The 13,623-nt window shown below is 36.6% G+C and overlaps 1 protein-coding gene across 9 annotated transcripts in view; it reads right to left on the bottom strand.

The window, feature by feature from the left end:
* Nucleotides 1-13,623, bottom strand: part of LOC106869155 (alpha-aminoadipic semialdehyde synthase, mitochondrial) — a 150,589-nt gene that overhangs the window by 2,349 nt on the left and 134,617 nt on the right. For all 9 annotated transcript variants that reach the window (XM_089351567.1, XM_089351553.1, XM_014914763.3 and 6 more), the window contains 10 exons: nucleotides 13,447-13,576; nucleotides 12,276-12,386; nucleotides 7,987-8,095; nucleotides 5,708-5,784; nucleotides 5,076-5,139; nucleotides 4,706-4,873; nucleotides 3,256-3,351; nucleotides 2,338-2,453; nucleotides 1,195-1,283; nucleotides 842-1,018 (listed from right to left, as the gene is read on the bottom strand). In XM_089351567.1, the coding sequence (XP_089207693.1) occupies nucleotides 842-1,018; nucleotides 1,195-1,283; nucleotides 2,338-2,453; nucleotides 3,256-3,351; nucleotides 4,706-4,873; nucleotides 5,076-5,139; nucleotides 5,708-5,784; nucleotides 7,987-8,095; nucleotides 12,276-12,386; nucleotides 13,447-13,576 (1,137 nt within the window). The remainder of the gene's footprint in view (nucleotides 1-841; nucleotides 1,019-1,194; nucleotides 1,284-2,337; nucleotides 2,454-3,255; nucleotides 3,352-4,705; nucleotides 4,874-5,075; nucleotides 5,140-5,707; nucleotides 5,785-7,986; nucleotides 8,096-12,275; nucleotides 12,387-13,446; nucleotides 13,577-13,623) is intronic.

Genomic DNA, 13,623 nt, shown 5'->3' on the forward strand with positions numbered 1-13,623 from the left:
ATGTGGTGAGAATGGATGAGGATAGCTGCGTGAAAAAGTGCCACACCCTAACAGTTGAGGGAACCCGTGGAAGAGGTAGGCCTAGGAAGACCTGGGCTGAGGTGGTGAGGCAAGACCATCGTACATTGGGCCTCACCGAGGCGATGACTACTGACCGAGACCTTTGGAAATGTGCTGTGCGTGAGAAGACCCGGCAAGCCAAGTAAGATCGTTGCCAGTGCCCCTGGACTGGCTCTTGTGCGGGTGGCACATGAGATGCACCATTTTGAGCGTGGCCGTTGCCAGTACCGCCTGACTGGCTCCATTTCGAGCGTGGCCGTTTTCGTGCGGGTGACACGTAAAAGCACCCACTACACTCTCTGAGTGGTTGGCGTTAGGAAGGGCATCTAGCTGTAGAAACTCTGCCAAATTAGATTGGAGCCTGGTGTTGCCATCCGGTTTCACCAGTCCTCAGTCAAATCGTCCAACCCATGCTAGCATGGAAAGCGGACGTTAAACGATGATGATGATGATGATTGTGAGGTCAACTGAGACACGATATAGCCAGAACAATAAATTTTGGAAAGCACCTAGTCATTTGACTGACCACCTGAATACCATAGGTTTACTCAATTAGAGCTCACTGAGGACAACACAACAATTAAGCTGTTGACAGTCAATATTTTTTGGCTTCAAGTGGCATGCTTGTAAAACTGATTTGACCCCTATAATCCTTTTAATACATGTTCAAGACCAAAATTTATACTAAAATAGACTGGAGTAAATATTCTTCAGTATGTTCTTTCTACTACAGCCTTTGGGTTGAAACGTATAAAAGAATAAAATTTGTTAAGAGGCTTACTTTCCAGAACCATCTTGGTAGCAATAGCACATGGTAGACCAACAGTTTTTGCCATAGCTGATGATCCATTTGAGTCACCATACACACAAAGTCCAATGTTTCGTAAAACACGGGTTTTATCAGGCCAAGTAAATTCAATCTGATGACGCATCAATAAAACATCACGTTCTCCTTTTTCTAAAAATATAATTTGTAAAATTTTAATATTGTAAAAGAAAGAATTTTAAGCAAAATAGCAAATCAAAAAACTGAAAACTAGATCAAAAGAACTGCTAAAAAGAATAGCAAATCAAAAGACATAAAACTAGATTAACTGAAATTGAAAATATGTAATATATTTTTACAGTACTTACGGTATGATAATCGCTTTGCCAAATAGTTAGAGATTGTGTCCAAGGGGCTCCCTCTTTTGTCAATTAATTCTTCTTCTAGGAGACCAAGACTAAGTAACCACAAGAGAACACACAAATATTTTAAAAATAAGTTACACACAATGTATTCAACACAGATATTTTCAGAGAGAGAAAAAGATTTATATGCTTACTAATATGTTGCAGCAATATGTGCAATGGCAATATGCCAACAACACCAAAAGGAATTCACTCACCACTACAAACTAACAGTTTCCAATTGCTATATGATTTACAAGACGACCACACAAAAAGCAAATGTGCATCACATGATATGCAAACTCACACATCTTAACAGCAGCAGAGCTTTCATGATTGCTTTGTAAATAGCATTCCCATTGATAAAGCCACAATATTTGTTGCCCATTTTGCTTCAAATTCTATGCAATGCACACCTCTCAGGATCACTTTTTCCGTTTCATTTATCTTACTACCACATATAAAATCTTTTCTAATCTCTTTAATGCAATATGATGACAAGTGCATTTATCATTATCCTTAAATAGTGCACTACAGCTTACCATATTTCTAATCCTCTTTATAAAGGAACCTATCCCTAATTACGGAAACTTAACTAAAGTATGTCCTGTTACTAATTATACCAACTAACAGTCAACCACCCTCACTTCAAACATCTGGAAAATGATGGAAATGATTGTAAATAATAACCTCCTTTATTTCTTTCCGTTTTCAATGACCACTAATATGGATTCCATAGAGCTGGAAGTACCAGAGATCTGCTCTCCTACATCATATATCAATGGTCTTTTGATCTTGAGAAGATCAACAAAAGCAACACTAGACTTTGGTCTTAGTTAACCAACAAAGCTTTCAAAAGTGTCTGTCTCAAAACCCTATAGCTGTGTCACTCATCTTTTGAGTTGTAAGAAACATTTCATTGTAGAGCATTCATTAGGACTTTCTCAGACCCACTATTTATCAACAGTCAGTATGATTACCCACAGTAGTAACTCATAAAAAGTATAATACAACAAGATAAGAAATTGTAATGCAATAAAGTCACTAGAATATGATATTGATACAGAGAAATTAATAGCTTTTATCGAAATAAATGGTAACACTTACTCTTCAATAAAAGCCAGACGTTCAGCATTACATTCAAGTCTTCCATAAATGAGATCTCTGAGTGAGTCCACAAGAATGTCAGGGGATTTCCCCATCAATTCACACATATAGGCTTTCTGAAAATTAAACACACAAAAGACAAATAACTGCATTTCCAGAGACCCAAAATATTTGATTCTGAACAATTACTAATTCTACAGACTATATATTACAATTAATGGCAGGTGTTTGAGGGTACTTAAAACATATCCCAATTATCAGGATTATAAGCAGATGAGAACACATTTCCTCCATGATATAGCATATTAGCTTATGATAGATTTATGTATTTAGCAAGATTTGAGCCAAGTAGCTTCAAGATAATGAAACCGTCATCAATTACTGCTTTCACAGTTTACAGTGATTATTTATCTTTGTTCATATGTGTGTAGCCTTTCTCAAAAATATACAATACTGCATATGCATTGGACTATACATAACTCATTCATCTTTAGTCATTGCAGACTCTTCATTTAGTGCCTAATCTTATGTTATGCTATATAACTGTAAAATCACTTGTTTTCTGGCAACCATGCTCTCTCTGTGGAAAACACATGCTCTTTTCTGCGAAGAAAAGATTTCAGAAAAATCTTTGTGGAAAAGATTTGGTTTGCCTTTAGTATCTAGAAAGAAATTCCACTGTTAAAAGAAATAATGTTTCTCTGAATGTCTTCACTCAAGTTCTTCACTTTTATGAGATCTTCCTCCAGCATTAATTTATAGTTAGTAAAATTTATATATTACTTTCTGTAGTACCTTTGAACAGTCAATACAATTCCATTGTATCTAAAAGTCTAGTACTTTATTAGTCAGCATTCTGCACATCTAATATTTCTACTGATAATCAAATTACTAGTATAATAAACTCCAATAGCTTACCCAAGTAATTGGGGGTCCATTTTCATGTAAGTGAGGGCATTCCCTAGATTGCAACAATCCAAGTTGTAGAAGAGCTTTGGCATGGTTTGAAAACCCCTAGAATTACAAAACAGTTTCTTTGTTTTTAAAAATTAAAAATTCAGACTGATGGGCAGCTAGGCAGAAGACTGCATCAGAAACAGAAGTCTGGTGTAGTCTTTTGTCTGGTCGGCTCTTGTCAAACTGTCCAACCCATGCCAACATGGAAGGCGGACATTAAATGATGATGATGATGATGATGTCAGTTTAAATGTTAAATCATTGTTGGAAGGGTTTTACAAATCTTTCTATTCAGAATAGAAAGTATGTTGACATGGTGAGAAATGTTAAGGATACGTATGTGGATGAAGTGACAATGAAAGTATATGTAGAATTAAGAAATATTTGGTGAAACCTGGATTAATAGTGTTTTAGAGATCTTGAGCAAAGAGAAGTAATTGAGCAGAAACCTCTAATTAGTGTACTACTAAAATATACAAGTATTTAAAAGGAAATTATTTTAACTAGCAGGACCCGTGAATATTTCATGGAATTAATGGTACACCTGTTGGGTTATTTCTGAAAACTTTATCCAAAAATCTGAAAGCACATGGTTCCTTTGATGCGAAATTGAGCATCATCAATGTCATACCGATCAATGATTACTTAATGCACTTTATATATACACTTTGTATACTTTATGCACAATTTTATGAACTTAATATTCACTCTTATTTTTCCGTTTTTCTCATAAACAAAAACATCCTGTACATATGATACAACCTTTAGCTAAATTGCATATATCTACCAAGTAAATAAGCATGAATATTTCATGGAATTGCATTTAAGCTTGCGTTCAGTGACAGGTAATATAAAAAACTTAATTCAGTTAAAAAAAAAACACTTTTCACTATCCAATCACTACCACCATCTCCACCCACTCTCTTTGCTTTTCTTTAACCTCTCCATCAGACATCACCCCCTCTGCTAGAATTATACTTTTAACTCTCCTTCTCTACCTTCAATTAACTTTTAACCATGTAATAAATATTACATTCTCCCTACCTCACATCATGGATGCTTCTCTCTCCCTCTTTTTCTTTCTCCTCTCTTTCCCTTCAACTAATCACATGAAAATGTTACAATTACATTCCTTTTACCTCATGTCATGGACGCTTCTCTTTCCCTAATCACATGAAAGCATTACCGACAGGTTAAGTAATGCAATGATAAGCAGAATTATTATAAGATTAAAGAAATAGATGAAGGTGAGTAAGAAAGTAATGCAATTTTCATTTGCATTACTTTCTAACTCACCCTTGTAATAATGAACCATCATCAAAGTTACTAAACAGTTTAAAACTTTTTATATCTTTATCATATAAATTTTCCATATATTTCTTTTAGAAGAAACAACTTTATTTTGGCTTACGTTATAGCGTATGGTTCCTCTGACGCAAGTTTGAGCATCACCAATGTCATATCGATCAATATACACTGTGGAATCTCTGTTTGGGAAACCTTCAAGATTGAAGCCTGGTAGGAAATCAAGTTTACGAACTACATCCAGTAAAGTGCCGCCTGATTCAATTTCAACCTCCTGGAATATAAATTGATAGACAAAGTGTATTGCTTACATGATGTCTTGAAAAAGAATGTAAAATCTAAGAGATATTTAATTTATGAAAAAAAAAAAAAATCATTCAAGTTTATTTTTAGTCAAATTGGCAAAATGACAAATATATATATATGATTGTAAATTAACAATTTATTAGAACTAAAGAAAAAAAATTACATCTTACTTTTCCTTTCTCTAAGTACTTTGCTCCAGCTAACAGATTCAATAAGACACCTCTAGGAGACCAGCTGAAAGATGAATTGAAGAACAAAGTATTAATATGACTATTATATATGATAAATTTATCTGATTACACATGCATACATGCAGACAAAATGAATGAGCGTGAGGAAGATCATATCAACAGAGTTTGAAGCTCTCAAGAAATCACTACCAATGGATTGTGTCCGTAACTAATACTCTTAAATCTGAATCTTTTGAGTTCACCTAGTTCTGTGCAGATGTTCATTTTAGTTCAAGCACAATACTAATAAAAGAAATACTTGTAAAAGACGAAGCTGATTCAAACAACCAAATCTCCAAGCCAACAAAAGAACATCTTTAGTTACTAAACTGGCTGAAATAGCAGCTAAATCATCCTCAAGTCACATACTAGCATCTTAGAAAAGGAAGAACACATTAAATAATAATGAAGTCCTGTTTAGCTCTAAAGAGATGAATGGTGATGGCAGGAATTTGATCTTAGGTTCGCTTGATCAGAACCAACTTGCTACAAAATAACAAATAGATTTTTTTTTTTGCTTATTTAAAAGAAATCAATTCATTTTGTTGAAGAGATCAATAATCGCAACTTACCTAAATTTGTATCTAAGTGGACATTCTGAGAATTCAGGAGCTGGTAAACCACCACACCAAGATGTAAAAGAATTAATCTGTAGATCAAAATGAAATATGTAAATATAGTCCAAAGCCAACCAAATTAAACAATATACATACATACATCATCATCATCGTTTAACGTCCGCTTTCCATGCTAGCATGGGTTGGACGATTTGACTGAGGACTGGTGAAACCGGATGGCAACACCAGGCTCCAATCTAAATTTGGCAGAGCTTCTACAGCTGGATGCCCTTCCTAACGCCAACCACTCAGAGAGTGTAGTAGGTGCTTTTACGTGTCACCCACACAAAGGCCAGTCAGGCGATGCTGGCAACGGCCACGCTCGAAATGGTGTCTTTTATGTGCCACCCGCACAAGAGCCAGTCCAGGGGCACTGGCAACGATCTCGCTCAAAAATCCTACGAAGGCCAGTCAGGTGGTACTGGCAACGGCCACGCTCAAAATAGTGCATCTTATGTGTCACCCGCACAAGAGCCAGTCCAGGGGCACTGGCAACGATCTCACTTGGCTTGCCGGGTCTTCTCTCACACAGCACATTTCCAAAGGTCTTGGTCAGTAGTCATCGCCTCGGTGAGGCCCAATGTATGAAGGTCTTGCCTCACCACCTCAGCCCAGGTCTTCCTGGGCCTACCTCTTCCACGGGTTCCCTCAACTGTTAGGGTGTGGCACTTTTTCACGCAGCTATCCTCATCCATTCTCACCACATGTCCATACCAGGGCAATCATCTCTCTTGCATACCACAACTGATGCTTCTAATGTTCAGCCTTTCTCTCAAGATACTTACACTCTGACGGGTATTCACATTGACATTACACATCCAACGGAGTATACTGGCTTCATTCCTTGCGAGCTTACGCATGTCCTCAGCAGTTACAGCCCATGTTTCACTGCCATGTAGCATGGCTGTTCGTACACATGCCTCATACAGTCTGCCTTTTACTCTGAGTGAGAGTCCCTTTGTTGCCAGCAGAGGTAAGAGCTCTCTACATACATATATATATATATAATTCAAGTATAGGATAAAATCTTTATAAGAATTTATCCCTCTATTGCTAGGGTGTGACACTTTGGCACACAGCTGTTCTCATCCATATGCAACACATAACCATACCAGCGCAGTCGTCTCTCTTGCACACCACATCTGATGCTTCTTATGGCCAACTTTTCCCTCAGAGTTCTTATACTCTGTCGTGTATGCACACTGACATTATACATCCAGCAGAGCATACTAGCTTCATTCCTTGAAAGCTTACTCATGTCCTCAACAGTCATGGCCTCTCTCTCTCTCTCTCTGTGTGTGTGTGTGTGTGTGTATCCACACCATTGCTTGACAACCAATGTTGCTGTGTGTATGTCCCCGTAACTTAGCCGTTTTTAGCAAAACACACTAATCGGATAAGTACTAGGCTTATAAAAAATAAATCCTGGGTTTGATTTCTTCGATTAAATGTGGTGCTCCAGCATGGCCGCAGTCACATGACCAAAAGAAGTAAAACAATAAAAAACTATGTCATTTTAATCCCAAGCAACGCCCGGTATCTCTGCTAGTTAAAAATATAAAATGCCGACAATTTACCCATTGCACCTTGTGTGTATATATATATATATATATATATATATATGTATATGTGTGTGTGTGTGACTTTGTGTTTGTCTCTTTATTCAATATATATGTGGATGAGTGCTGAGAAACTTGCTTCTCCACCACATGGTCCCGGGTTCAGTCCCACTGCATGGTACCTTAGGCAAGCGTCTCCTACTATAGCTTTGAGCTGACCAAAGCCTTGTGAGTGGATTTGGTAGATGGGAACTGAAAGAAACCTCTGTGTGTGTGTCTTTGTCTCCCCCCACCGCTTGACAACTGGTGTTGGAGTGCTTATGTCTCCGTAACTTAGTGGTTCAGTGAAAGAGACCAACAGAATAAGTACCAGGCTTTAAAAAAATGTCTTAGAGTTGATTTGTTTGACTAAATCCCTTCAAGCCAGAGCCCCAGCATGGCCTCAGTGAAATGATTGAAACAAGATAAAAGATAAGAGATAAATCTTCCATTGAATGAAGTGCCTGTCCATCACAGGTAACATGCAAAGATGATCCCATGTTTGTTAATAAAATGTATACAGTGTGTTTAAACTCAATTCACATGAGTTAACAGCACCATAGATTGCTCCTTATATACATTACATTCTTTACTAATATTAGGAATAAAGTTCATGAGAAAATGTCACAGCCTTACTTTTCCTCCTCCAGTCCTAACTTCATCAAAACACTCCATAGCAAGCATATGATCAATGCCAGGATCCACTCCAACTTCATTGACAATGGTGACACCAGCATTTACGGCCCTAAAGTAGACAACAACAACATCAAATCAAAGATCAGATTAGTCTTCAAGGTAAGTTCTCAAATTGAAATATCAAAGTACTTTTTATTTTTGATCTTAGTAGCCACTGTTATTTTCTGATTCCCTTCTGAAAGTTTATTTCATCATTGTCTTTTGAGCAATAAGCATCACAATGAACACTTAGGTATTTAAACTAATTAATTTCTAATTCTTGTGTAGATACAGATATTTATTTCAAATTCTGGCACAAGGCCAGCAATTTCAGGGAGGGGATAAGTTGATTACATCAACACAAGTGTTTAACTGGTACTTATTTTATTCACTCCAAGAGGATCAAAGGCAAAGTCGACCCCAACAGAATTTGAACTCAGACCATAAAAGCATTTTGCCTGGTGTGCTAACAATTCTGCCAGCTCATCATCTTATTGTGTTGATATTATGAAACTATAATTAATAAACAACAGTAAGTTAGTGTTTGCATATTTAATGCACTGAATAAAAATAAGTGAATTAAAATATTTATGCAGTGAGGAAAAGACAATGTTAGTCAATGACAATATTTTAATTATTCCAACAAGTATGAGAGACAATTCCTAGAATATTTTGGTCTTATAAGACATTCTCAGCAAGTAGTGACTTCACTGCACTTGCTGAAGTAGTGATGAGATAATCGCTAAGTAGATGTACAATATTGTACATGAATAGCTGCATAAAGTATATTTAAAGAATAAATTACAGGCAGAAAAATTCTCCCAGTAACTTTAATTATCAGTATTTGGTTAGCACAGGAGACAATATACATATATATACATACATATAACGTACCTCATGTTCGAAAAAAATGCTTAAAATGTAGAATACTACATGCAAGAAACTTACTCAACTGTAACATACATGAATGTCCTAAAGTTAGTCGGCAGAGAAGTGGGAAAAAGTCAATCTATACTTTCTTTTAAAATATAATTAGCTTATAAACAATACTTTATTGCTAAGCCTGATCATTGCTGATAAAAGGTAACAAGTCTCATCACAATGCAAATAAAGAATTTGTTGATGCTGATAATGATATTAATTCAATCTAGACTGTAGTATCAGTGGCAAATAAATCACTTTTAATAGAGTCATGAGGACACAAATTTTGAGAGAAGCAGGTTAGTTGATTACACTGACCCCCTATGCTGATTGGTACTCTTATTTCATGGACCCAAAAGAATGAACACAGAATGTAAAGAGTTGGAATAAATACTGCAAAGCCCTGTTAAAATTCTACCACTATATCATCCTGTTAGTGGCAAATGATAATAAAGAAAAGTATGGTTTGCTGTGCAACATGTTAAATGAAGTTTAAATATAAAAGTTTATAATCTCTAAATTTGTCATGAGGCTACAATGTATATGACAGTCACAAAACTTAAATATGAAAATAACCTTTACTTTTCTTGAATACACTAAGCTCAGATACAAAGTACTTGAGCCAATACACATGGCACTCTGATGACATAGGTTGAACAGGAACCATAAGGGATGTTGAAGGGGGTTCATTTTCTTTCTTGTTCTTATTTGTTACTTGCATCAAAGGAATAAAGGTAGAAATTAGATTCTAATCAATTAAGGCAACTTTCAGGTGATTAATGTCAGTCTGATGCTGTTTTTTGATGAGAAGGACAAAATGGTTGGGGACAAGGTCCAACATGAGAGAACTTTGTCTTTAGTAGCTGCAGTCTGTCACTAGTAAGTCATCAAGGTTGAGCAGTTACTGAAGGTTCAGTGGTTTTGATGTGACAGTAGGCATTATGCTTGATAGGATCATTTTGGTACCACAGCTGAGTAATCTCTAAAAATTCAGCTAAAATATCATCATATAGAAAATGGATCAAAAGATGTTTGATAGGGAATCAGAGAAAATAAGGTTGATACACAACCTACCACAAAGAAACAAAAAAAAAAATATTGTGCCAGCAAAACCTAACAGCAACTGTATTGTATTCTTCAATAGAGTACGTTATTTTTACTTGCTCAACTACCTAGTTAGTTAGACACTACATCCACATAATGATTAAGTGGTGTGTGTAAGAAATAGAATCCCACAGTGAAAAACAACACCTGGTTATGATTTAGAATTTCCTAATGCATGTTAGAAGAGGAAAAACAAAAGTTAAAGCTGTTAAAAACAGTTTTCCAATGCAAGAAAGTATTATGCCAACTAAAGTAGTGTGTACCTCCATTCTCTTGAAATTATAGCTATGTTGCCGGTTTCAATGTTATATTGCAGACTCCCAATCCATACCAGTATGGTAAATAACAAAGCAAAAGAATGGCATAACATGCAATATCAAGAACAATAAAAATAATAATAGTCTCAATTATTAGATAGACATGCCAATCCAAACTGAGAAGGGGATCAAGGCAAGCTATCCTGATATAATTATCAAACACTGGAACAAAAATACCTGCACGCTGATAGACATCGCAATCCCTTCTGACCAAAACATTGTCCAAAAGGAAGTTGAGAAACAGTCAAAGTACAAGGATCTCAAAACTGAAATGAACAGGATGTGGGGCATAAAAATAAAAACAATACTAATAATAATTAGAGTACTAGGTATGATATTAAAAAGAAAGAATAAAATGAACAAAAAAACCCAAGAAAGAAAGCCATATGAGGGTTCACAATGTTACAAAGTTTTAAAAAATAGCTCTGCTAGTTATAACCCACATTATACAGAAGACAGTTTCAGTTCCATAACACAACTCAAACAATACACACTCTGCATACAATATATGCCCTACACAATAATCACTAAATAAAATAACAAAATTCACACAACACATACTATACACAATCAACACCCACTAAAGTAAAGCAACACACACTTCTATACGACCAAATTCTGACACCGTAATACACACTCTACTACTCTTGAATATTATAACATGTTATAGACATTATAACATGCTACAGGCTTGTGACATAGAGAGCAACTGGGAATTCCTGTGGGACAGCTTGCTGAGTGCCACAGACCAAATATGTGGTTGGTACACAGTCCCATCCAAACCTAGAGTAATGTGGTGGAACAATGTGGTAGACAGGGCCATTAGAGCTAATAAACAGGCCTGGAAAAATGGGTGTAGCAGGGAGCTGTATCATATTGCCAGATGGGATGCTAGGAGACAAGTATATCTAGCCAAGGGAGAAACAGAAAAGAAGCAGGTTGTCTATGATCAGCAACATGAGGGCCAAAGTGTTTCAGATTACAAGACAGTGTGTGAGAGAAAATTGTGATGTCATAGGAGAGAAATGTGTCCATATGGATGATGATGCACTTGCATGTAATGATTCTGCAAAGAAAGAGGCTTGGAGAAGCCATTATGAAAGACTGCTGGATGTAGACAATGAGTGGGAGGAGGAGAGTCTGCTAAATGTTGACCCAATTGAGGGACTGGCTACCTGAATCGACAGATCCATGGTAGATAAAGCAATTAAGGATATGAAGACAGGAAAAGCCCCTGGCCCATCATGAATCACTGTTGAGATACTTAAAATATCTGGTGGTGTGGGTTATGGTCTAGTCACCCATATTGTAAATCAGGTGGTTCACAAAGGAGTCATACCCAATGACTGGTGTAGCAGCACCATAGTCAACTGCTACAAAGGTAAAGGTGATGCCTTAGATATAATTAGAGGTATCAAATTGCTGGATCAGGAGATGAAAGCTACGGAAAGAGTCATATCCAAGGGAAAGAGTCTGCCTAGATGAGATGCAGTTTGATTTTGTGCCAGGTAGAAGCACCACTAATTTGGGGAAGGAGAATAGTTGTTTGGTATTTATTTTATTGATCCTGGAAGGATGGAAGGAAAAGTCAACAGTGGTCAGATTTGAACCTAGCAACTCTGAATACGAACTGAGGGAACCATAATGACCTGTACAAATCACGCCAGCAAGGAAAATGAACATAAAGAGCCAGAACGAAATGTTGTATGGTATTATTATGTTCAGTGCTCTAACAATTTAGCAACTTTATCGCGAGGAAAAGAAAAACTAACTCCATTCAACAAATGAAACATCTATTGCAGTATGAAACAAAAATGTAAAGAACGCTAAGCCTTTATCTATTGAAACTTTAATACCTCTGTTCAATTTTAAAATGGTTTGCAGAACACAAAGTATAGTTATACTAACTCTTGATGTAATTCTCTCATTGCTGGGCTCACATAGCTTGCAGTTACCATATTCTTATGATTGGCTATACACACCTTGGCAATTTCAGGGTGATATATAAAAGGCAACAAACTGAAATGATAAGAAAATAAGAAACATATAATTGTGTTTTAATGAGTAAATTAATGCTTTCCATGCTGGCATGGGTTGGACGGTTTGACTGAGGACTGGTGAGCCAAAAGGCTGCACCAGGCTCAATCTGTTCTGGCAAAGTTTCTACAGCTGGATGCCCTTCCTAACGCCAACCACTCCAAGAGTGTACTGGGAGTTTTACGTGCCACCAGCATGAGGGCCACTTAGGCGGTTCTGGCAATGATCACGCTCAAAAGGTGCTTTTTACGTGCTACTTGCACGGGAGCCAGTCAGGCAGCACTGGCAACGACCACGCTCGAATGTTGTTTTTCACGTCCTACCGGCACATGTGCTGGTAAGGCAACGTTGGCAATGATCACACTCGAATAGTACTTTTTACATGCAACCGGCATGGGAGTCAATCTGTGGCCCTGGCAACGATCACACTCGGATGTGCTTTTAACGTTCCACTGACACAAGTGCCAATCAGGCAGTACTGTCATCGGCCACGTCAGCGATTTTGATTTGATTTCACTTAGCATAATAAGGCAAATCACCTTTTCAACTCCACAATTGAAAAATTACCCTGATGTTTTTAGAACTATGTGAACTTAGTCACTGAGAATTAAGTATCTTGGCCAAAGATACATTGTCAGGGATAGGAGGTGAACTACTGACCTCTCAGCTGATAGCCTGCCAACTTGCCCAAGTGTTCAGTAATGCACAAAAAGGAAATGTAAAAATTTCAAAACCTCACATTTCTAATTTTCCAGTCTATTCAATATGGATATGAGAAGATACTTTTGAATACACAAATTAAATTGGTTGACTTATTTACAACATTAAAGCTAGAAATAAATAAAGCATCTGTTGTGATCAATGAACACTTTAAATTGGATAATAAAAGAATACAGAAAACTATGCAATAGCATTGGTGTTAATAGTTTCTAGCAAATCAAATAATCATGTAGAGTCTCCTTTATTGGATTGTTGTAGTAATAGTAGAAACACTTGTAGTAGAGCAGGAATGGTGATAGTAAAGCAATCTCAGGAATCTTACCTGATAACTACATCATGTTCTTGGACAAGGTTTTCCAATTCTTCTCTGTTCCGATTTATGTCTAAAATAACACAGTCGATGTTAGGATTCAGTTTTGACACTATGTCCAAATCATCCTTCAGTTGTGAAGCTGCAGAAAAGATATCAGAAATAAAATATTAAAATGTTTTTTACTTA

This window comes from Octopus bimaculoides, chromosome 1, assembly GCF_046866305.1.
Source record: "Octopus bimaculoides isolate indiv1 chromosome 1, ASM4686630v1, whole genome shotgun sequence".
Taxonomy (NCBI): Eukaryota; Metazoa; Mollusca; class Cephalopoda; order Octopoda; family Octopodidae; genus Octopus; species Octopus bimaculoides.